Genomic DNA, 25,460 nt, shown 5'->3' with positions numbered 1-25,460 from the left:
CCTCATCAAAGTGTTCAGGTGGCCATCCAGGCGTTTTCAAGGGAGGTCGAACTACCCCTGAAGGAAATCTCAATCCCACCAAAGCTCCCTGCCACTTGGCATTTTTTCCATTCCTTATTATTTCTCATTTTTGTGTTAAAATTTACCAATAAACAAATTTTTTTTAACTACCTTATGATTTTCTTGGCTTCAATGTCTGTTGGCTTCCTGTGGTTGTAACTAAGCATCCTATAGCATTCCTGGCAACAGGGTAGTGGGGCACAGGAAGGACATGAACTCAAGATTGATTATGATCATTGCTCTATGACAAAATTATACACCTGGAAGTTGTTTGCAATATTTAGTTATCTAGTCTTCATTTGTTCGTAAAGGCAGTCATGAAGTTTGAGACAAAATGTTCCACTTTATTATCCACTTAGAGAGTCAACTATACAATTATGCAAGCAACACTTCCAGTTGTCCTCACTAGCCTATGATGCTAGTGCTATGATGACCGGCACAAGCCCTGTTGCAAAACTTTATACTGTCTTTACAGTATAAGCATATTATGTAATCGGTCCCAACAGTTATCAACACACTGACATCTTTTGTCATGGCAACTGTGTTTACGGCACACTAGAGGCCACACTAATTTGGTTAGCTAAGTATCTTTTCCTGACTTTATTTGAATTTATTTGGCAAAAAGTGAATACGTAATATGAAGAGCAATGTTTACCTTTCTGAATTTCATGCAGTACATGCAGTGCCGTTACGTTAGTATGATGTCATGGCTCTCAAATTATTTCCCTATGTCAGGACCATTTTCGTTAAAAAGCTCTCAAAACTCACAAAGTTGAGTCTTTGACTCCACAGATTGCCACAAAAGAGTTTAGCGAGTTCTCTGAGCCTCCTTTAACAAACGTAACCACAACATATGAAATCATCTTGGAATCCACGCTTTCTATTTCTTTTAGTCTTGTTTGAGTAATGTATTTAGGATTTGGGATATCGAAATATATATTGAAATCCATGTTTTGTTTCCTGTTCTTGTCCAAGTAATGTATACTTGGTGTTTTGCCCCCCCCCCCCCCCCCCCAGCTAGCTATAATAAAGCCTACTTTACTATTTTTCTACATATTAAACAGAAAATCCTCGTTTCTTTAGAATACACTGTGAACCTTGTTTACTGGTAGACTATTAACAAATCCCAAGCAAACAGCCACTGTCCAAATTTCATGATGTCATAAGGATCGGGTATGAGAAGTTCAAGTACATCCTTTCTTTTTAAAATCTTTTCTGGCTTACAATGACCCCTGCTCATAGTATGAATGGCATTTCTGATTATTCAAAAGGGCAATTTACCAGTCTGGCATTACTTCACAACTTCATGTTCACCTTTAGTCTCTTTAAGCTGAAAAGTTGAGCAACAGATGTCGCTGATGCACGATTGCCGTTAAACATTAAAAAAATGTCTGCACATGCAACTGCACGCATGAGAGCCACTTTCACACTGCATAAAAATCGACCACACTTTCAGTCCGTGCCTTGTAACATTGTCTGCATCTCCTTACGATTCACGACGCTCTCAAATTGAGGACAATTGGGAGGCAAGGAGGAGCAGCACAGTCATCACGCTCCACTGAAATGCAGTGCAGCATGCTGTCATAAACCAGCAATGAGGTTAAAGAACTGGTGCGATGTTAGGCAGGCTGTTTGCTGCTCATGACGCACAGCTGCCAAATTCCCTCCGGGTCACAGATTTTTCTGCCCGCCATCAATGATCGGTGGAGAATGCAGTGGCAATTGCCCCTTGCATATATCCAGCTAATTATCCTGTCCACTTCTTTCTCTCCTTCCTTACATTTTTATATCCACGCTTCCTCACTCCTCTTCCTCAAGTGCTGCCATACTGTGACCTCAACCAGATGGGAGAGCTTTTCGTTAGTGAGGTAACAGTGATACACTTGTCTGTGAAATGAACAGACTGGTCATTTAGGCTTCCCCGATGCATCTTCTAAACTACAGCACACCTGAAATTCAGGTGCAGTAAAGGAACCTGTTCGGCAAGCAGGTCCCCTTGTAGCCCTTTTTCTCCCTTTCAAGCTAGACATTTGTGCAGCGAGCTGCCTTCTTCCTCCCGCCACCTGCTGGACATGGCTGTTTGTGTGTGCGGTATTCGAGCCTGACATGCTCATTGCTGATGAACCACTTAGGCGCCTCTTCGTTGCGCCAATGTGGCCTGTAGTGTATTTTTTTAATCATGGAGGGATAACACTGATAGGCATGCTCTTTAGTAGAGATTTCTCCTGAATTTCTTACTTGTTACTGACGAAAAAGGCTTTACAAAACATCCACATGGCAGCGGAGGTGGTATAACAGAAAGATTCCTTTTACACTATTCCATTTCTTTTTTTAGCATTCACCATTTATGGCAAGCCAATCCTTGTAACGTAGGTAGGGGTACTGCTCAGACTATCGACAAAACACATTCAGAACTAGCGCAGTAATAGAAACAGCACAAAATGTCAGCCTATGTTTCACTATATGCTGTGGTGCGCTCTACCATTAAGCCACCACCGACTACTGTTGCGAATAAAAAGTTCGAAAGGAAGTGGGCTCACAATATCAATAACAGACAAATAGACAGACACTGTTACCACATCACAATTCCCACTAATACGAGCTTACAAATGTTGTGAGACTAAATGCTTTCAAATAAAGGGAGAGCATCAACATGTCTAAGCACGCAACAACACATCTATGCAACTCAACAACTAAATACTTTAATCATTTTCAGTGAACGGGGTGCTACATAATGAGGAAACAAAAGAAAACGCTACAGAATGTCCTCCATCTAACATGTGTATCCAAGGTAAGGCACACCGCAAAGAGGACCTTTTTCCAGCAAAACATGAAACAAGCTAGACAGCCAGGGCATTTATGTCATTCACAGAGTGAAACTGCTGTAAACAAGCTCATAGCAATGTTGACCACACCAGTAATTGACAGATATTGCTAGCACATCGCAACTTGCACTAATACTACCTCCCGATTACAATGAGCCCAAATGCACTCATACACAGAATGTAACAGCACATATAAGCACATAGTTGAACAATACTTTAATCATCCGTAGCAAATGGGATGCTCCACAAAGTGGAATGAAACACAATATAATGTCTTTCGTCAGTCATGCATATCTCAGGCACATGGCCAACATCAAGAAGAGCCTTCTTGCAGCTGAATATAAAACAAGCCAGGCAACTAGGGGATTCATGTTGTTCCCAGGCTGAAACTGCTGTAAGCAAGCTCCGACTACAGGAACACAGGTGAACGGTGGCTCTAGTGGGACCGGAGACTGGTCACAGTCACGGCCGGGTCCTTAGTGCTCAAGGTCGTGGCGTTGAGTCGTCATTGGAGCGGACTAATGGGTCGCTGCGGCTGCTCGGTGGCCTGGGTTTGGACTGTGTGCGCGGCCCTTGCGCCTTCTTTCCTTCTGCAAACAATATGGCAGCCACGCACTGCATCTCAATCACTGCAACTTCACTGGCCAAGGCTCCCACAAGGCTCGCTAGCACACAGAAGACCACAGAAAAAAAGAATAAATAGGTGCCCATGAGCACATCTTTGATGGAGAACCAGGGGGCTGGGGCAGCCTAGGAACAGTGAAACAAACAGCAGTACCATCACATTGCGCTTTGAACTCTGCTTAGCAGTCGTCCCTTTGAGGTTTACAAACTGCGATACAAGCTTCACTGACTGTGTCCACTCAACATTTTGGCATAACTTGAACTCTCTGGTAGGCTATGTAACCAAAACAACACCAGTTGTGGCAAAAAAAAAAAAACAGCGCAAGAAAAGTGTGGCAAGAAAAACCAGACAGGACAAGCGCTGACTACAAACGGTGTACTGTTAGGACACACGTGATTCGGAAGTGTTCTAGCCCCCTATTTCCTCTAGGTTGCAAATATTTGGGGTATATTGCTCCCGTTGGTAGTCAACAACTGTCCTGTCTGGCCTTTCTTGCTCCATTTTTCTCACATTTTTCTTCACCATAAAGCCGAAAAACAAGCTCTTCGTTCAGTCCCTTTTAAAACACCAGTCAGTAGTCATTTGCCATCAGCACAGTTGCTAGCAAAATATGACCACGACTGAGCCACCAACATGAATGTAAGCAGAGCACAATGCGATTCTGGACAAGTCTCCCAAATGTCATTATTTTCGGCAAACGCCATGAGCAAGTTGACCGAGTAGAGAGCACACAGAATAACTTATCGCTCCCCTCTGTCCTTACTACATAACATTTCATTTTTGGTGGTTCTATGTTTTTATGGCCCTGTTCTAAAAAAATTTGTAGTAGTACATCAAATTGTTGCTTCGCTGCCAGCACTTTGAAGGGACGTAAAGCAAGCGAAATTGCTCAAGAAGATTTTCAAAATTTTTAGGTAAAATCTTAATGCAGCCAAAAAAAGCCCGATCAAGCAGCACAGTTTGCGATTTTACCAAAACTAGCAGTAAGAATAAAGTCGAACATAAACATGTACCTTGTTTCTCAATTTTTTAAAATAAGAGCAGACTAAGACAAATTCATGTGCATTTTCAGGATGAACGTCAGCCTATGATTCCCATACTATGCAAGGAAGACACTGCTTTTTAAATGTGGAGAACAGCAGTATATCACTTATTGTACAGGAAGCTTTTGTTTTGAGTCACTTTAGTAAGAGTACAATTTTTTCTGCATACTATTCGGTTTTCAAGCAATTAATTTCAGGATGAAGAGAATCCATTAACTTCCTTGAACTTGATCGAATCTGCTTAATACACCTGAAAGCAAGCTGACTTCATAATGGAATTTGAGGTACCTAGGTACCTCTATGTGCCCTGTCTAGTGTTCCTAGTAAAAGGGCATTCACAAAAAACTTTTTTAAAGCAATAAGATTTCTAAATGCTTGTGTAATTCTACAAAAGCTCAGGCTGAAACCATCTGCAAGCTTTTGGTCACATGAAACAACTACAATTCTAATACAATCAAAACTATGGTCATTAAAAATTTTACATGTCAATTGGCCAAAACATGCTTGTTACATCGTTTGACTGAGTAGGTGGATCTTCATTTTTGGATACTCACACCAATGCACTAAATACTGACAAAGTTGGCCAAAACTAGATACGGAGTTTACAGTTTATACACAAGACTTATAGAAGACTTCCAAAACCAGTGTTTGACAGCATGTTGAAAAGCTATCAATCGAGCTAATTTCTTTTTTTTTTGGGGGGGGGGGAGGGGGGTGCGATAAGGAAAGAGTTTAGATAAATGCTCGTTTTTCCTGTTAGCATATATACTTATATCTAAGCTGCAAAAAACACATTTTCCATGCTATACAGAAATGTATGCAGTGGGTACTGTGATTAACATGACTGGCACACAGACATTAAATTAGTCAACGAATCGGGGTCACAATGGGCCGGCTAAGAAAGTGCATTATTATGACATAATAACTGAAAGAAAAACACGGTAAAAAAAAAAAAGACGAGCTTCATAGCACTCAACAGCAGTCTTCATCTGGACTGACACTCTACCTGCTTGCACTTCCCCTGTCAAATACAGTTTACTTATCTCCAAGTCATGTGCAAAAAATCAGCAGTTCAGAATGTTTGCATAAATATGTCAACAGGGCATAATTATCATAATTTAATTTCCTTTGTGAATGATTTTCACTGATGGCAGGCTCCCAACTAAGCGACAAATGTTGCCTCATTTGTCCTTGAGAATTCAGGATTTTTTCTACAGTTGCAGTGATTCACAAGGTTAGTTCAAATGGCTAAACATTATGTCAACAGAGTTTGCATAACATCTTTGTTTTTTAATTTCCATATTCAAGATAGGTGTATTAGCTAAACAATGTAGACACATATTGCATCATAGTGTGGTGAGAGCAATCAACTTCTCCCGATTTTGGCATCATTAGCTAACTGGTTTCATTGATTATGGTTAGTTAGCCATGCCTTAAAGCCCCAATATGTGCCTGTACTTTTCTATGGAGAATAAAGCTTGTTATATTTAACTTAGTGCATCAAACACCAAATTAATTACCAATAACAAACATTTTTATGGTTTCACAGATGATCCAGAAATGTTTTCTATGCACACAAGTGTTCCAGGCACATTTGCTACATAGCAATTGTTAACGTATGTTATTTAGAACACCTGTATAGCATCACAAGACGGGGACACTAAATTAGTTTATACTGGTAAAGCACCATCCCAAAATTTTAATCACATTTCTCTTGCAGAAAAAATTAATTACTAGCAAAGAAACTATACAGCAAACTACGCTCTTAAATTAGTTCCTGAACAGCAGCACAGAGTGGAAAGTGGGACGCTAGAGCTTTTAAGTACTATTTGGGTACATTTGGATCATTTTAGTGCATATGAAGGTCTACAAACTTGCTAAACCAAGACTTTGGCTCCTTTAGAATGCCATGTAGACCACAGCATCACAACTTTAGTAAAACCACAAGGCATTATTGCTGCATGTCCTTCCTGCATCTTTACCTGCTTACCAAACCTGATTTCACAGCAAGATTGAATGCTTTTCGTATTCTAAAAGCGTTACTAAACAAAATCCAGTGCAATTTAAACTGAAAATATACACTAAAATCTGGGATATTACGTGCCAAAACTACGTTCCAATTATGACGCTCACCATAGTAGGGGGACACTGGATTAATTTGGCCCCCTTGGTTTCTTCAGCATGCACCTAAATCTATGCACGCAAGCATTCTTTGCATTTCGTCCCCATCAAAGTGCCGCCACAGTGGCTGGGATCAAACCCATGACCTCGAGGACAGCAATGGTATGGCCACTGAGCTATCAAGGTGGGTTGCAGCTTAATATTTCTCTCGTGTCCCCCCCTATTAGGTTCACTCTGCTGCCATGTTTGAAAAAGCAAGGTTATACAGTAAAGCCAGGTAAACATTCTCTGGTGGCCTCTCTCAATGCAAACTATAGTTAAAACCACAGGGCAAACAACAGCTCTAGACCAGTGCGTTATTGCTTACATTCCCGTTAATTTCCACCGGAGCTTAAATAAAGTCTTCCAATTGAACGAATGCAAACAGTTTTGATGACACCAACAATCTCGTTTAATGACACACAGCAATATTTTTAACATGCAAAGTTGCTCTTAGAGAATAAGTATTTTTGTTAGAAACATAGGATAAAAAGAACAGACATTCCAGGTTCTATATACACGTACAATGCAAAGATCAGCGGGCAGCAAAGCTGAAGTATACGAATATCATGGAAGAAAAAAGAACATTAGCAACCATTTGGTAAATTTGCCATGATCTACACCTTAGGGCACTTAAAAAATTACAGCTGCGATAAAAAAAAATTTCAGCTCGCTCCAAGATGAACACATTAGGACCTTTAAATACCTATTACAGATTTGTAATGTGCATTCACATTTACTTTAACAGGTATAAACTGTATTAAAGGGCGGGAATCATACAATGAATAAGATTTATGTTCTTTGGTGAAAATACATGCCCTATCTACTTATTTAAGGTATTCATCTCACTACGAGACTGTCTTGAAGGCAAATGTCGCACAACGTGGTACTGCAGTCTCAGAAACTCGCAACAGCCTAAAGTGAACTACACAGAAACAATTTTTTTTTATTGCTGAAGAAAAACTCCACCGTAGCTGTCCACTTAAAACTTGAGAAAAGCACAATGATCCGTGTTTCTGTGCTAACAACCTTAAAAAAAAGGATTCAGCACTTACCGCTGCTTTGTCATCACTGAAAATTCTCAACAAGATTGCATGTCTTTGGTCCCAATTATTCAAAAGCACATCTTTTTCTGTCTGCCTGGTTCGTCTGTGCTACTAGTCACCTTCAATATTTATATGAACTTAGTTACTTTAGTTACTATGTCTATTAGTTACTAACTAGAAAAACTAATTGACTGGCATTAAAATGAGTAAGGCGAGTCTGTGTTATCAGAGCAGAGAGCTCCTGTGGAGACAGTGTCATATACATATAGTTATTTGCATTTTTACGTAACTGCAAAAATGCAGTGTGCACATCTGACAGTTGTCTCTCATTTTTTTTCCTGAGAAAACACGTAAACGAACATGCCAAGTGCTTTACGAAACATTGCGGACAAAGAAATGTCACCTTGCTGATAAGTCTGATTGAAAAATCATCAGCAAGTCCAAAATCTTTCAGTCTTGTGAGAATAGAAGCACCAGGTCACTGTACAGTTCAAGCTCCCGCCATTAACAGAAAGCCTACCATCAGGCACAACAGTAACAAGAGACCCACAAGAACCACTGCATTAGAGCAATTTCTACACAAACATGGCTCCCATATATAGCAATAAAAATGCATGTAAGCGCACCTGCAAAGTTCACATGATTAATTGCATCCAAGCAACAACAGGAACAATGGAACTCAATCTAACAGAATGTCACTTTTGCAACTGGCCTGATGCTTTAGACTGAGCAGAAAGTTGTGAGCATTTGTCCCATACAGAATAAAATTAATGTTGATTGAGCATTGTCCTGCTTGGCTGAAACACAAGTTGGCTACTGTGTGTAAGAGAGGAAGTGAATGAGCATACAGACAGATTGCTTGTGGCTTCCTTTATGGCTCGGCTAGAGCCATAATGAAGCATTGTTGTAATATTGAACGTCAACACATGCGACTTCCCTGACTCTGGTTAAATAAAAGAATCGCCAGAGAACACCCTGAACATACGAAAAAAAGAAGCACAAACGTAGCATAAAAAGTAAGTGTTAATGAATTTCAGTTACGTCACTCCTAACAAGTGTTGAGGCAAATTGGTAAGGATTCACATTTGGGGAAAGCAAATGTGAAAAATGCAGATGAGAGAGCAAGGAAAGCAACATAAACTACCATTTTTACTGGCCTTTTCACCTCTCTTGTGTCCATGTTTCTTATGCCTGTTTCTTTAAAATGCCAGAAATCTCTTTCAAATGACATATGATATAAATTCTTCAAGGGCAAATGTGCACTATATTATTTACAAACAACAGCTGGCTTTGCTCATCACACAATATTTCTTAACCTTCTCTGAGCATTCTTGCACATACTGAACTGTAGCAAAGTTCTTGTAGCACTCCCCACATAAGAACAGTTCACAAATGGACAGCAAATGAGCAGCCGGACTACTCGCCGATCATGATTAACGCAACAAGAGGTAATGCATAGGCCCATCCCACACAAACTTTAAATGTCAAGGCTTTCTTTTTTTGGCATGAGATCTGCGCTTTTGCAGCAAGAATTACATGCTGGACAATCACAAACAACTGCTATTCATGGTGAGTTTTCACAATGGACCTCTGCCCCTTCGCCACAAGAGTTCTGCATTGGACAATCACAACAGCCCATATTCAATACTAAGGCACAGTTAACCCTTATACAGGATGTCCCATCTATCGTGCACCAAGATTTAAAAGTATGCAAATACCACATAGCTGGACAGAACCAAGGTAATATTGTTTGCCATCGCTTGGAGATAGCCAGATTTTTGCATTCTGCCTAATTACATCATTAGTCCTAATTAATCAACTTCTCAAACTTATATCTAGATGAAAAGCATCAATGAGAAAATTGAAGAGTAACATGAGAAACTCCCGATACAGCCTCCTATTGCTCAATATGTGCTACATAAAAGCGTTTTACCGAGCTTGAAAGAAGCCCGCGAATACATGCAAAATTGGTGCATGACTGGCCGCTCGAGGCACTTTGCATGTATTCGCGGACTTCTTTCATGCACGAAAAAACACTTTTATGCAGCACATACCGAGCAACAGAAAGCTGAATTGGGAGTTGCTTATGTTGCTCTACAATTTCTCATTGACACTTTTTTGTAATTATAATATGTGAGAAGTTGATTAATTAATTAGGACGAATTATGTAATTAGACAGAACAAAAAATTATTAGTATCTCCAAGCGACAGCAAACATTACCTTGGTTCTGTCCAGCTACGTGGAATTTGCATATATTTATAAATCTTGGTGCACAATAGTTGAGACACCCTGTATATCACAGGCGACTATAACTTACAAGTTTGGTCAATTGCTCATTGATGATTTCTTCACTGTCAATCAATAAATCACCCAAGCAAGAGTTCTACATGTTCAACAATGTGGTGTCATCATTGCAATGCCAGCTGTCACTGCATCAACAGCATTAACATAAATGTAACCCAGTTAACAGGAGCCCAAAAACCCCAGCAGCATGCAAGGATGTCTTGGACATCATTCTTTCTTCATAAACAATGCAAAAATGAAAACAACAACATCAGTAACTTGAAGAGAACACAGGTTTGTCAAGCTTACAAGGGAAACCAGTCAAAGGAAAGGCCTGCTATAGTTGTGTTATTCTATTGAAGAAATATTGGGTGATCCAGAAGTAATGAAAGAATTCAAAAATCTCATACTAATTCTAACAATACAAACTGTTGGAAAATTTGGTTTTCACAGAAATGCATAGGAATTTTTTTTTAAATAAAGAAATGCCTTGTGGCCTGAGTAGTTCATCAGGAGGTGGCCCTGTTGCAGTGCACAAAAATCTAACCAGCATGCTTCGTCACTGTGAATTACATGTAGTCCTTTGTTATTGGTAAGCAATTAACTAGCACATAGAATGCACATGTATTAAGTTCTGTAGCGCAACATTGAAATACACAATTTTTTGAATTTTTTATTGGCCTGGAAGAAATTAGTTGCTTTCATGCATTCTTCCCAGAAAAAGTGGAAACAAAGTAGTTTTTGCACTTCCTACTATAAATATTTGTAGCTGGGCAATTCATCACGCTATACAGGTAAAAAATACGAACGGACTGTCAATATATTTTATTTGCTTGACTAGACATACAACATTAAGCGGATCTTTCACAGTCGACTTGACATCAAAGCAAATATTCTACAAAGACAGTTTGTTTAAGAACAGAGAGACATAATACAAGAAAGCTAGCACACTACCTATTCTGTATCGGTATGAACTGCTTTCATTTGGGGACTTCCTGGTTTAAATGTAAAGTTTAGGTTTGACCTTTTGGTCCCCTTTCTGCACAAAATATTGTTTAGATTTGAAAATCTTTCTGTGCCTTGAAAACCTTGGCAAATATTTCAGGTGCTAAAGAAAAACAAAACTGAAAAGAAAAGTTCTTTTTTTTCCATTAACATCTCTACTGTTACAGGGAGAACCAGTGTGGGTATTCCACAGGGTGGCATCATCATCATCCATCTCTTTGCTTTTGCTGCCTTTCTGCCTGACAGCACCTCTGCTCACTGCAAGACTGGACTATTTGCAATTCCAGAAGCTGTCAATTTGTGTTGTTTAATATTTCTCTTGAGTGTTACTTTCATTTCAATTAGTAAATTACACTTCAGGAACACCGTAAGGGTAAGTCTTGCCATGAGAGGAGGCTCTGTGAGCAGCAAGGGATGCAGGAGCGAAATACGGGTGCCAACGGCAACATGACACTCCAGCACAATTTCTCTGTCACGTCCTAGGTTTTGACAGCATGTGCTCTCGGGTGCTTCAATGCCTAATGAATGAAGAACTGCGCTGTGTTCAAGAGTAAGAAAAGACTCAAAGTCACAACTTTTGGGAAGGTATCTTCCGCATAGCCGAGATGTGCGAAAAATATCAAGAAATCTACAGCCCAATACTGACATATGAACAGTGGGAACTCCACTTCATTTTCTCTGCAACATCAAACCCTTTTTTGTGCTAAAGAAACATAAATACCACATAGTTTCGAAAGAAAGCAATGCTACCAGTCTACACTGCTAGCATTCTTCTTCTTGTCCATTGAACTGAAGCTTTGGTGCTAGTAGCACCTTATAAGCTGTGCCATGCATTTCAAAGTTCACATTTGAGGAGAAGGAGTAGGGATATTTCTTGTGCACAAAGTTGGGATAATTGCATTCTGCACTGTGAACACTTATGGTGTGACCCGTATCCTTCCTCTTGCCAATCTCAGCCACCGGTTGATGTGATCTGCGATCCCAGCGTGGTTGTCATGTCCAGCTACCATGCCTCAACGTTGTTAACAGTGCGGCACTCTGACCATAGAAATGTCAGTTAAACTGCTGCCTGGGCACATTTGAAATAAGTATCACGAACTGCAGTCATGTTTTGTACTACAAAAGCAATGTGCAGTATATTTCTGTCTCTCATGATGTTAAAAATGCAATGCTTAGTCATCGTTATAACGTCTCTCATATCCACATTAAGCCCTCCGAGCTGTGGGCTCATGTGGCATCCACTCAATCACTATCTAGGTACTTTGTGAGCTATATTTCAGGCCCCCCCCCCCATAGTCCCAAACAGCTGTCTTGCATAACTGTATGACTGAATTCAAATCATGAAGCACAGCAAGCAATATGATATCAAGATTATAGTCGCCAGTAGAGGCCAATCGTAAATAGAACTTCTGCAATTAGATTTCATGGCTACACAGCCTGATCTGCAACATAAACTAGGTCTGCACCTGCAATTGAGGTTGTCGCGAGTGCGAAAGGACGGCTAGAAATAGGTATTTCAGAAGCGCTCACAATATCAAAACAAAAAGACGTGCACATAAGCGCTCCTTCGTTTCTGCTCACAGATGTCGAGATAGGTCTTGTAACATGTGAAGTATGATTTTGCATTACACTGACAAATGATTTCTTTTTTTTTTTACTGCTCATGTCCTTTCTCATTCCTTTGTTCATTTTTCAGTGACACAGCAGTTCATGTCACCCACTTTTCATCATATATAAACATTTGCTTCACTCGAATAAAATCAGTTGGTAGTTTGTAATTTCATACTATCAGTTGTGCCATCCCTATTCATTTGTTTTGTTCTATGTTAAAAACATAGTGCAAGAAAACTACGACTTTGGTTGTCAGTGACAAGAGATTCCGCTTTAGCACTTGGGTGCTTGAAGGTACGACTAATTTTCGTGCTTACGGCATGTCTAACCACGCTATGATCTCACACTGCACGTTCATGTAACCACGTGTAATATGTATTTGTTCTAAATTGCAGTTTCGTGCCTGCACTTCATGTATCCGTATGAAGCATGGCTAAATTACTAAGCACAGAAAATGAGCTCGAAGGCCAGCATTTATGAGAACTGCATCATTCGCAATATTGTGGGCGAGCAAGATCAGACTTGAGCAAAGGAAACAATCCAGAAAATGTATCACACTGCAAAGCACTTGGTGTTTGTCAAAAAATGAAATGTTTATTTTCTTCGTCCTCTAATCAATTGTTATCTTCAGATTGTTCGTCATAAGCATTTACATATCTTGTTTGGTAAGTATAACAGTGGTGTGCATATCTATGTGTACAATATGAAATAATTAATGAACAGTCGCATTTAATATGAGCTGCAACACAGTGCCCGCGGTCAAAGGAGCTACAAGACTGCACGGTAGCGCAGAGACACGAAAAGGTGGTTTAATAAATATAGCTAATTTGACAGTTTTTATTTCTCTAATTTTTCATATGTTGGTGCCTCTATGAGCCCCTTCAACCATAGGCACCGTGTTTTGTTTGATCATAACCATTATTGTGTTGCAGTGCTACAGTGTAAGAAATTGGAGGAGCATTATGCTGCAGTGAAGAGACTTTTTTTCTCCGCTTTTCATAGGTACATCTTCAGAACAATCAACTTCGAATTCCACTTCAAGTTGCTCACCATTACCAACAATGGAAACTGACAGAGCAAGAGTGACCGCAGCAGGATGTAACAGCAAAATGAACGGCAAAGCAAACGGTTCATAGAAATTGTGTTCAATGCTTCATGGAGAGAAATTGTGACATCACCGCAACTACCAGAAAGTGATAAAGTGCTGATGCATTGTTACTGAGATTGACTGCATCAGGATGCAATAGCAAAACAAAGTGTACGACAAACTTTCATAAACTGTGCCATTACTCATGGACAGAAACTGTATGACATTATTGCGACTACCGGAAAGCGATGAAGTGCAAACACGTCTACTGGGCAACATCGTCCTATGTTGCACAGATGTATCACGTAAGCATAGTGTTTGTGCCATTGTGTGTAACAAGCACTTTCACAAACACATTCTGACATAGATTGCCTCCACCACTTGTCACAGAAGCAGGTGAATCATTTGTAGTTGTGCTGTGACCAACACTTCCTTTTAAAGCTTTGTTTTTCTGCCACTGTTATGCTTTGAAATATGAGGAGGATGGCTGTTGCTGGCTGTAGGCTGGCTTAGCCTCGCAATACTGCCGGAAATATTTTAATACGGTTCTCAAATTTCTGCAATTCAAAATTGTGCCCTTCGGATGCTGTGCATAAAAGAGCAAGTAATTTTGGTGCTTTCATGGCAGCACACAGCAGAAGCACCGATATGTAGGCAACTGCCATTTGTCATTTTGTTTTTGGCTGTACAGTAATGAGAAGGGGGTAAAGAAGTCTTTGATATCGTGGCCCATTCCAGTGCCATATTCTTGAAAGGGTTATTTACATCGTTATCTTTTCTTATCTGTACAGGTTTCTTTTCTCTTGTTCACTGCTTGTAGAATTTATTCATGTCACTATCCTTGCTTATCTGTATGGATTTCTCTTATCTTGTTCACAAGTAAAATCTGTGATAGTCCAAACAGGGCTGACAGTACTTATGAGTCAAGAAGAACAGTTATAATTAGAGCATTATCTTAACTTTAACCACAAAGAACATCTAAAGTATGTGCATTTATGCCAGCGAATCAAGAAAGGAACCTATTCACACAGGCACATTGAAGAATGATTACGTAAATTACTCATTCACATGACGAATGTTTTTCATAACTTAATGCCAGCTAGTCATATAGAAGCACTGACATGAGATTTTCCACTTGTAATATATTGCTTTTCTTGAGGGTGGGTGGGGATGAAGGGGTTATATGAAGGTCTAAAACCCTGTAAACCTTGGAAAATCGTGGCAAGTGTCACAACTCCAAAAATGTTTTGCCACGATACAGAGTATGTGTATGCATTGTGATGTCATGAAACACCTCAATCATTTGTGCAATCACCGTGGCTTCTACACACAGGTGCAGCAAGAGGAAACATGCACAACACTTCTTTTTTTAAGACAATCAACATCCCTAGCTCTACTGTTACATGACGTAAGCAAATTTTGTTCTGTGTCATGACGTCCTGATAAGGTCGATGATGTCAGGTCTGGGATTTCGAGACCAACTTTAGCATCTAATTAAAATATTGATTTCCCTATCCTCATACATGCTAAATTTCATCCTTTTAAGTAGAAGAAGCACAAATATGGGTCTTTATTTGGTTAGGTGTTTAACCGAAAACGGAAAAAACAAGCCTATGCAGTGGTGCCCTCTCAACTTGTGCAATGCTCCAACCATACTGACGAATATAAGAAGCAGCTGGTTAGCTGAAGATGCTGGCTTGGCTAAAGAACTAGACCACTGCTGACTTGGTGACAGCAGCCGTAACTCTGAGTGGTGTCGCACAAAGCCGAGATTTCACATTGAAGGTGGTGCACTCTTTCATGCCATCTAGCCAAGTCCAACTATCCAGTGAAGGATGACAAACCAAATGGAACATATATAAGACGTAAAACGTGAGACGCTGTCTGGTTGAAGAGAACAAACGATGCTACACGAAACCGACACGACAGCTGCGCTCGACGTCTCACGAGCGCAGCAACACGGATGATGGATCCCAACCATTATGTCCTCGAATCTCTAGCAGAGAGCTTTAACATGCAGGTGTTGTGCAAGATCACACACACTGCGCCGGCGGCGAATTATGAAGGCAGGTTTGTCCAAAGCGAAAACACGACCACGAGACCGACATTGTAGTCATCGCATAACCGATACTTCCGGTCGCAGTCGCGTGTAAGTACTCAGCGCGTGCTACTCCGGCTGCGGTGCGCGCTGCCGGAACGCAGGCGGCGCGTTACGATCCCAACACCGCGGCCCTGAGCCCCGAGCTCGCGCTGAGCGCGGATCTTACGCAAGCACACACGCAGAGTTTGTCAGCGTGCATTGGTGCGACGCGGTACACAGGCCCCAGCGGCTGCTTTTTTACACGCGCCGGTGACTCGGCCCGTGTGCGCGGAGCTGGCGAAGCCGGCGGGCGCCAGCCTGCGCTACAAGTGGCTCTCAACTGCCGGCTCCTCGCTGCGAGCGCGCGAGAGAAGAGATTACGAGAAAAACATTTCCGAAACTAGGCGCTCGCGGAAGAGGCTGCACGATGCGGCGGCGAAACCAGCGGGAGGCCGGGCGGAGGCCAAACCCGAGGGAGGTGGGCGCGCCGCGCTACTTTCGGGGTCGGCCCCGGCCGCTGCTTCCGGGGAAGCCGGCGGCCGGTTAGGCCTAGGGCTGGGAACCGAGAGGGGGGCCCGAATCACTCACTGGGCATGGGCTCCTCGTCGTCGCTGTAGATGGCCTCGTCGTTCTCGGCGATCGCCGGCGGGCGGCCCGATGACGCGCTGCGCTGGCGCTCGTCGCGCAGCCCGGAGAAGTAGCGCGCCGCGTACTCCACCAGGTCGCTGGGCCGCTCGATCATCACGTTCACCGTGAACTCGAGCAGCAGGTTCGTCAGCTCCGGCGGGACGTCGTACCGCGGACGGTTCATGCTGCCGCCGGCTTTCTTAGCAGTACATCCGCACCGGGGCACCACTGCACGCGGGGCACCACCACCACCACAAACAAGCAGAGGACGGGAAGAGGTCGCGCTCGGAGGACACGCACTTTCGCCCCCAAACAGCGGCGCGCAGCCACACACGATCCGCTCGCTGCTGCTTCTGCGGCCTTTTGCTTTCTTTTCCCCCTCGCGCCCGCTAATGAAGGGACCGACCGAGCCGCGCGCCGTCTGCTACCGCGGTGCCGATGCAGCCGCCGCCGCCGCTGCTGTCGATGGCGCCACCAGGTGATTGGCCAAGCCTGCCGGCGAATTGGAAAAAGAGAAAGGCTCACCGCGCCGGTGTGCGCGAGCGTCCGCTCGCGCTGCTAAAATTGGCTCCAAATTCAATCTGGCGGGCAGGGAAAAGTTTCGCTACAAATGGCACGAAACCGCCGTGTACGGCGTGATGTTTCCCTGCAGCCGCACCCTGGGGCAACGGCGGTAGCGGCTAAGGGAATCTGCTCGGCGGGAAACAATAACTCATTGCCTCGCGAGGAGGCGCGTGTTTCTTTTTTCGGCTGCTTGTTTTCATTATAGAACTCCTTGCGGCGTACGCATACGCTCTTGTCCGGCGCCAGTGTTCGACATTCAGCAGGTGGTTGCGCAGCTGCTGATGGAAAAGCTTTCGACGACACATAAGCACACAGCTGGCTGCTTGGGATGCGTCAAGAGGGGAGAGGGGTGCGCTATACAGCGTTTCATCGCTTCCTCGCGCGGTGTCCCGATTCTGCTGGTAACAGGAAACATGCGACATTAACGCTGACTGGCCTTTGTTAATATGAGAAAACAAAATAAATATGATCAGAGAGCTCCTAATGATATTCCGCCGCGTTATTCTGACTCGGCGGTGCCGTGTGGGCAATTTTAGTTAGAATATTTCAGTGTAAGTATACGTGAGGACGAATCAACATAATTTGTTCAAGCTCGGTGCCACTTTATTTTGCGCACAGAGCAGATTTGAAGAATATCGCCTTGCGTTAATTCCTTTTTGGCACCCGTAGAAGTGGCGCACAGGTCGTGACGCATAAATTCGGAGGTAAAGATTCCCAGCCGTATTTCAACGGAGGTTACCAAAAACACTCGCGTAGTTAGAATTAGGTACACATTTAAGAACCCCATGTGGTCGAAATTAACCTGGAGATTTTTTCGGGCTGTCATGCACCGCCGACCAAACAACTCCCAGTGCCGGAACTCATTCTAGATTTTCTCTAGAATGTCTTTTTCAAGCTCGAAAAGACATTTCAGCGCGAACATTGCAAACTCGGGCTCGATTTCGCAACAACGCCCATGCACCGGGAGTCACAAGACGCAAGGAGCCCCATCCGAGCACGAAGTTTCAAGGGCGTTTTGATGGCGAGCGGGCTCGTCGCGGTATCTCGCGGAGGCCGCGGAATCCACGTAGCCCATGGATTTGAATTCCGGAACATTGTGGCTATAAAGTTCTCATAAACATTTAATGCGAAAGGTGCATTGACACCCAAAGTCGTGCTTTTGATTTTCAATTCCGGAACATTGTGGGTTTAATGTTATTATAACATTTGACGCCAAATTTGCGCTAACATTTCGAAATTCGTACATCGGGCCATACAAAGAGACAAGCCAAATTAACGCACTATCAGACAAGTTGACAAAGCACGCAGCGAGGTCCGATGAGACGAAGCGTTGTGGTGGTCCATTTGTGCAGTCATGTCACAGTAAAGAATATCAATCTTTTTTTTTCACCTGCGCCAAAGCCTCCATGTCAAGACACAAAAGTCAGAAAACGTAACTACGCTCTTATTTATTTTTCTACTTTGACTTTTATTCGCGAGCACACATTCAGCCTCTTCAATTTTCTTCTTCTCGCTGCCCTGGGGCTGGCAGAGCCAGCTTGCGTTTTTCTCGTGTTGCCCCAACCCCCGCGCGGCGCACTTCGATGCGCGTTCGTTTTTCTCTGGCCGAGTTTTGGAAGCTTTCTGGCTAACGAGAAAAAGAAACAATGGTCGCTCGCCGCCACCACTGCGGGGACTCGACGGATTGCAACGCGTTCGCTTGAGCGCAACCTCTCCGGAAAGTCTTGTCTCGCCAGTGTAGGATAGCGAGCAGTATGAGTATGGTTCTCGGTGGACCAAGCGTCTCACGTTTTCTTCAATATTCCTTCGGTAGCCACATTAGGTACCCAAAGTAGGCATTCGACTGTGGCCAACATGCTTATCTTTCATTTCGGTCACCTCCCCCCCCCCCCCACGAAAGAAAAAAAAAGAAGACATTGTTGCGGCGCAGCGAATTGTCGCATGGTGAAAGTTCGATTTTGTTGCTTCTTTCGTGGAAAGTAATGGGTGTTGCATCTGGGTAGCAAGCCCCAAGGGTAGCTTTGGCCTGGCGGCCTGGGGCACAGCTGGAAGCATCCGAAGGTCCCGGCAAAGGATGAGTCGACTGCTAACAGAACAACTTGTTTATTATAGCATCGCAAAAGAGCGGCCGGTCAGGTCGACCGAAGTGGAGAGACGGGAGAGCACGTCACTCGACGGAAGAAATCGGAGCCTCTCTTGGCGTCCGGGTGCAGCTGCTTTTATACTCTCGGAGTTGAGGGCAAGAAGGAACGGCTCTGGATGGGGCGCACGTGACGGCGCCGCTCGAGCACGTTGAGACGAGTAGTGACGGATCCGCCGGGCCGGCGCCGGTCAGACCTCCTCGCTTCACACTTGGGGAGCTCCTCTCCCCGGCTGCTGCGCTTTGACAAGCGTGGGCACCAACATGCACACACGAAGACATGTGGCATTGAAACATGCCTGGACGCGCTTGGCGGGGAGGCGTTGCGCAGCGCTGAACGGGTCAAAATGTCCGCCGCTTTGAACGAAGCCCCGGCGTCCGTTGCATCCGCGCCGGCTATACCGCGCGTCGTAGGCGAAACGTAACATGGGCAACTGGACGCTTCAGTTGCCGGAGACTTTTATATTATTGCGATAGTAATCATATGGACACTCCAGGCGCATTCCTGCCGTCGCCGTCGAACTCATGTTCCGTAAAGTCCATGGGCGATAACATCGTGACCACGCCGCATGCTGCACGTGCGGGTGAAAGTGTAGGGGGGGGGGGGGGGCTGAGCAGACGATGGTGGCTCAGTCTTGTATGTGCAAGGCAGAAAAGCGCGGCCGCCTTCCGCCGCGCGCGATAGGTCAGGGGAGGAAAGGAGGGGAGCGGGCCTTAGCATTATGTGATCTGTGAATCTGTGATTGCCCAACATATTTATTTGCCTTGTTAGACGCATTATATACAGGGACCTTTCATGGATATGTAGATTTAGTGGAGATTTATATGCATATTTAAATATTTTGTTGCGAGGTTTTGTGTATACGTGCAGTGGACTTCGTTTCCAGAGACACCTTCTTGCCCTTTATCAAGTTGCATGTTAAGCTGCATGTTGGCATTTTTATATTCCATTGTATCTTCGAAATTATAATGTACGAGGGCGAGTCAAATGAAAGTGAGCCAACTCACACCGCCCAATAATGGTTCGGCTCATTATCTGCGAGGCATGCGCGTAGCACACAGGCATCTCTCATTTAGAAAAGTGACACGCAAGTGTGAGGATAAATGTTCTTTAATGCTCTCATACACAGGGTTGAACATGGTTACGTGACATAAGGGTCGCTCCAAAAGAACAGCGTGGTGTCGTGGGGTTTGTGACAGATGAAGGTGTTCCCCCCCGCCCTCCCCCCCAAAAACATGTAGTCGCCGTATGGCTGCCGTGTACATTGAACATTTCATGTCATTGGCCATAGTGAAGCGTTGGAGCAAACGGTTAAAAGAAGGATGTAAAATTTTCAAAAACGACCCAAGATGGGGCCAAAGCCACCGTGAAATCGTCCCTAACAAAATTGTAAAGCTTGATGAGCTGATTAGGCAACGGAGGATAAGCATCGATGAACTGGCAGAGCGTGTGAACATCAGTCACGGTTCGAGTCACACCGCTATTCATGAACATCGCGATTAGCAACTCTTGCGTGCGCAATGGATGCCCAAGATTTTGGACCACCGCCAGAAGACAGAGGTTCGGTGCTGCCTTGACTCATCTGATCCGGTATCACAATAAGGATGACGACTTCTTGTCTGCGATTGTCACCGGGGACGAATCATGGTGCCACTATTGTGAGCCCGAAACACGACGGCAATGCTTACAGTGGAACCATTCGAATTTACCATCCCCAAGGAAAGCAAAGACCGTCATTTCCGCCTGAAAGGTGCTGTTGACTTCTTTTTCGATCGTCAGGGGCCATTACTGATCGAATTTGCTAAGCCTGGAGGTACCACCAATCGTTCCCGATATTGTGAAACGCCGGATCGGCTGCGTGTCGCAATCAAGGACAAACGACGTGGAAAATTGATGAATGGGGTCATCTTGCTACAAGACAATGCCCGTCCCCACGTCGTTGATGTGGTTAACACAAAACTGGCAAAGTTCAGGTGGGAAATTCTGCAACATCCGCCATACAGCCCAGACCTGTCGCCTTGTGACTTCCTTGTACAATTTGGGGAAATTGAAAAAAAAAAAAACTGCTCAAGGGAACCAGATTTGTGTCGAACGATGACGTGAAAGAGTCAATTACAGACTTCTTGAAGCAGCAACCCAAGGATATTTATGAGACAGGAATCACGCGACTCGTTAGCCTGTGGGACAAATGTCTCAATTCTCGTGAAGATTACTTTGAAATAAAGTACGCCGTTTGGTATATATTCGCATTGGCTCACTATCATTTGACTCACCGTTGGTATATTTTGCAGAACTATCGCTTTTTATATGTGCTCTCCGTTGCGACTATAATTTAGGTGCAAATTACTCACAATACACTACCGGTGACAGCTGCTCCTGCGCAATACATTGTAACAAAGGACAGCGTCATTGAGATTTTCCCTGGCCGTTACATATGTACAAATATCTAAACAAAGTTCTCGATTACGAAAGTTTCGTTAAAATATCTGTCCTCAACTTGTTCGTTTCATGACCTTACATTTTTCCTATCAGCACCATGCACTGCTTTGCTGGTTTCAAATTCGCATAGTTCTAAAGTTGTGATATTTTCTTTACTTATTTTACTTATTAAATAGACAAAAAACACGAAAGCATTGGTATAAGTTATTTCGGGCGCAATTTTTGGGACATACGAGCATATTCTTTTATGAAAAAATACACATTTTACTTGTCTTGACAGAGCGTAGCGTTAAAAAATTCGTTTGCAGCATCTTTGGCAATGGCAATGCAGTTATTACTCATGTATTTGATCCCTCGACAAATAGTACAAGGAGGAGGCCGAGCTGAAACGCGAGCCGCCCCCCCCCCCCCCTCGAACAAAATTTCTGGCTACGCCACTGCAACCCACTATGTTATTCCTTTGTAATGTGGGCCAGCTCACGTGACGAATAAGGCGTTGTGTCGTGATGAGGCGAATGTCCACTTCGCAATTAGTGCCGAATTCAAAGCGCGACATTCGTTGCATCAACTCCAAGGGCAACCTTTTTTGCTGCCGGCGCGCTATCCCGACTGCAGGTCATGCAGTTATAGGCAAACCGGCCCGTGCCTTGGTTTGCCTATAAATGGGGCGGATAACGACTATGCGAGATTGCCCCAGAACCGGAGAGAATTAGCGTCTATATCTCTTTGCTAAGGAAACACATGGGGAAAAATGAGAGGTAAATAGCACAATGTATACCACATTTAGCAAGAATCGTAATCACATTGAAACAAGCATGAATTCCTCAACGGCTGGTCAAACGTCCCTAGCTGTACGGACAGCGTCCAAGAGAAATAACATCTGGTAAACTCAACCAATGCGGAGACATATATAGTATATATATATATATATATATATATATATATATATATATATATATATATATATATATATATATATATATATATATAATATATATATATATATATATATATATATATATATATATATATATATATATATATATATATATATATATATATATTCGAAGACGAGAAACGGCGGTAGAGTAAGAAGGAAGGATTAAAAATAAAACAGAAAAAGGTCTGTATTTCACGCACCCACGCGAGGCCGTCTAGTCAGCGCGACGACGCTGACGTCATCGTCCACGCGTGTAAAGCCGGCGAACGCTGCGACTTATGCACTGCCTATGTCGCACTATCAGTTGAGCTTAAGAGGAAGCTTTAGCTCGGGTGCTCCTATCTAAATACATGTAAAAGGAGAATTCGTTTTTCTCGGCAACCACTGCACCAAATTTGACGGGGTTTGCTGCATTTAAAAGAAAAGCTTAAAATCTAGTGACTGTTGGTTTCGAATTTTCGATTTAGGTCGTCAAATTTTTATAAAAATTTGGCAAAAATCGCAAATTTTCAGAAAACGAAACTATCAAGTTTACAACTCCGTAACTCAGCAAGAAAAAATGATATCGCAATTCTGTGAATTGTACCTGATACCACATCTAAAGCGGACAAAATTGACCTGTTACACATGAACCTCAAAAAATGGAGTAATTTGTAATTACAACTTTTGCAGAACCTTCGTAAACAACGTAACAAATTCACGTAAGATGTAAACTTACATATCAAATTTGTCCGCTTTGAATGGTCTAATGGATGCCGTTTATAGAATCGCGAAATCTGTTTTTGATGAAGAGCTATTAGTTTGTAAACTGCGTGCTTCTATTTTTTTCAAACTTCTAAATTTTTGAAAATGTTTTTAACAAAATGCAAGCCCTAAATCAAAATTCCGCTTCCTACAGTCACTAGTATTTAACTTTCTCTCTCAAATGAAGCAAATTTCATTAAAATCGGTCCAGGGGTTATCTCAGAAAAACGTTTTTGCGTTTTTACATGTATTTGAATAGGCCGCGTCGGAGTTTGGCCCGAGCTAAAGCTTCCTCTTAACGTTCGGCTCACGTTTTATCCTACATACACGCCCGTTTCGCGGACGTTGTTTGCTCGTTCCTAAATTAAGGGAACTTTACTCACTATACTAGGGATTCCCGACAACACAGAGGTATACGCGATCTCAGGTTTTCGTCTGGTTCTTCCTATCCTTGGATTTTTTATTTTTGTTTTAGATTATGGCTAAATAGGAAGTGAAGGCTGCATGCCCAATCACAAAGGGTCCGACTGCGTCTCTGTGTGAGAAACACACGTTTCTTTATTGTCAGACACAATAGTAGTAGCTGCAATACCAACGAAAAAAGAAGGCAAATAAGTTTAATTGAGAGATGATGTCAATGGTTTCTCGCTATGTATATATACAGAGAAAGATATGGAGAAGGTTGGTAGATCTTCCTTTTTTTATATATTTCTCATACTTTCTTATTATTTTATTCTTGCCGGATTAGGGCGTTTGGAATAGCCGGCTCTAAAGAAAGCCTGTACTTTTCCTTTTTTTCTTCTACGTTTAAAGATAAATAGGAAAATGTTTCAACGGTGCATGTTTGCGTTCTTACGTCGGAACTTGCCCAGTCCCTACCCTTGCGGGCACGTGACATTGTCTCCTATTTGAAATTAAAATCTGGGGTTTTACGTACCAAAAGCACGGTTTGTTTATGAGGCGCGCCGTAGTGATGGGAGGACTTCGGAATAATTTCGACCACCTGGGGTTCGTTGACTTGCAGCCAATGCACGGTAAACGGGCGGGGTTTTTTTTGGTTTTTTGTTTTTTGCATTTCGCCTCCAACGAAACAAGGACGCTGCGGTCGAGATTTTATCCCACGCCCCCCTCGCTCAGCAGAGCAGCGTCTGTCTGCTGTGTGCAACAACAGAAACGTGGACGGAACTGTAAATTTATCAACACATAAGCGTGCGCAGTAGCCAGATATGTCTTTATGTCTGCGTGTAATATGGCTGCATTTGATGTGTTCTTGGATTCGAGTAATATTTTTTTAGGCAAGTCGGTGAAGCGTATTTAGGAAAAAAAGTTTAAAGCGTCGGAAACAGAACCAAAATGAAGACGAGAGGGACGTCAGGAGCGCGGCATCCCGTCCGTAAACTGTCATTCATTTACTAGCACCTGAATAATCGAATTTATAATTTCCCCCCCAAACTCGCTAGTGAAATTTCATTTCTATAGGAGGCGCAACTTAATTTGTGGAGAGGGAGAGGCATGGGCGCCGACTACGAGGGGAGGGGCATGGAATTAGGGATGGAAACATCGTCACTTGCATGCAGAGGTCATAAATATGTATAGGGTGTCCCAATTAACTAACATGCACCAAGATTTAGAAGAGAAAGCAATCCGTTACTCGAAGAAAACCTAGTGCATATTGTTTCCAGTACAGCGGAGTAGCTGCCAGTATCTTTTTGTTACCGAGATTTAATTAGGTAATTGCAATTAATTATTTAACGCGAGACATACTATTATATTTATCAAAGTGTCAATGATGCATTTGTAGGCACAGTCAAGGGACATCTAACTGCGGTATTTTCAGGGACGTACAAATTTTTTTCTACTGATAATTAGAGCCTGCGAAATATGGCGAATAACATGTGACTGCGCTTCCACCCGCATCATAAACCAGCGCCCTCGAACAGGCTTCTTCTGAGTTAGCCAGAACGAAATGAAGGAAATAAAGAAAGAAATCACCGCCCAAGCACTCCGTGCCGATGGTTAACCAGCGAAGCTGAAACGTGCGGCCCGGTGTTTATCACTGGGTTAATCCCGACGGTTCATTACACGCCGGCTTGGTAGGCTGCCGGATCCTCGGTACACAGTTGCTGCTTGCGCTCGGCTGCACGAGCTAGTTCTTGTGCCCGGGCTGCAGCATCGGGAC

General features: G+C 43.1%; 1 protein-coding gene and 1 long non-coding RNA gene across 2 annotated transcripts in view; both read right to left on the bottom strand.

Moving 5' to 3' along the window:
- Nucleotides 1-16,900, bottom strand: part of Pka-R2 (cAMP-dependent protein kinase type II regulatory subunit) — a 147,593-nt gene extending 130,693 nt beyond the window's left edge. Inside the window, exon 1 of the mRNA XM_050176165.3 lies at nucleotides 16,415-16,900. Within this exon, the coding sequence (XP_050032122.1) occupies nucleotides 16,415-16,637 (223 nt within the window). The 5' untranslated portion in view covers nucleotides 16,638-16,900. The remainder of the gene's footprint in view (nucleotides 1-16,414) is intronic.
- Nucleotides 2,739-7,479, bottom strand: LOC129384100 (uncharacterized). Its single transcript, XR_008611879.1, has 2 exons — nucleotides 7,309-7,479; nucleotides 2,739-3,475 (listed from the first exon to the last, which is right to left on the bottom strand). It is a non-coding gene; the product is annotated as an uncharacterized lncRNA (long non-coding RNA).
- Nucleotides 16,901-25,460: the final 8,560 nt, after the last annotated feature.

This window comes from Dermacentor andersoni, chromosome 9 (genome assembly GCF_023375885.2).
Source record: "Dermacentor andersoni chromosome 9, qqDerAnde1_hic_scaffold, whole genome shotgun sequence".
Taxonomy (NCBI): domain Eukaryota; kingdom Metazoa; phylum Arthropoda; class Arachnida; order Ixodida; family Ixodidae; genus Dermacentor; species Dermacentor andersoni.
This window is presented reverse-complemented; position numbering and strand designations above follow the sequence as displayed.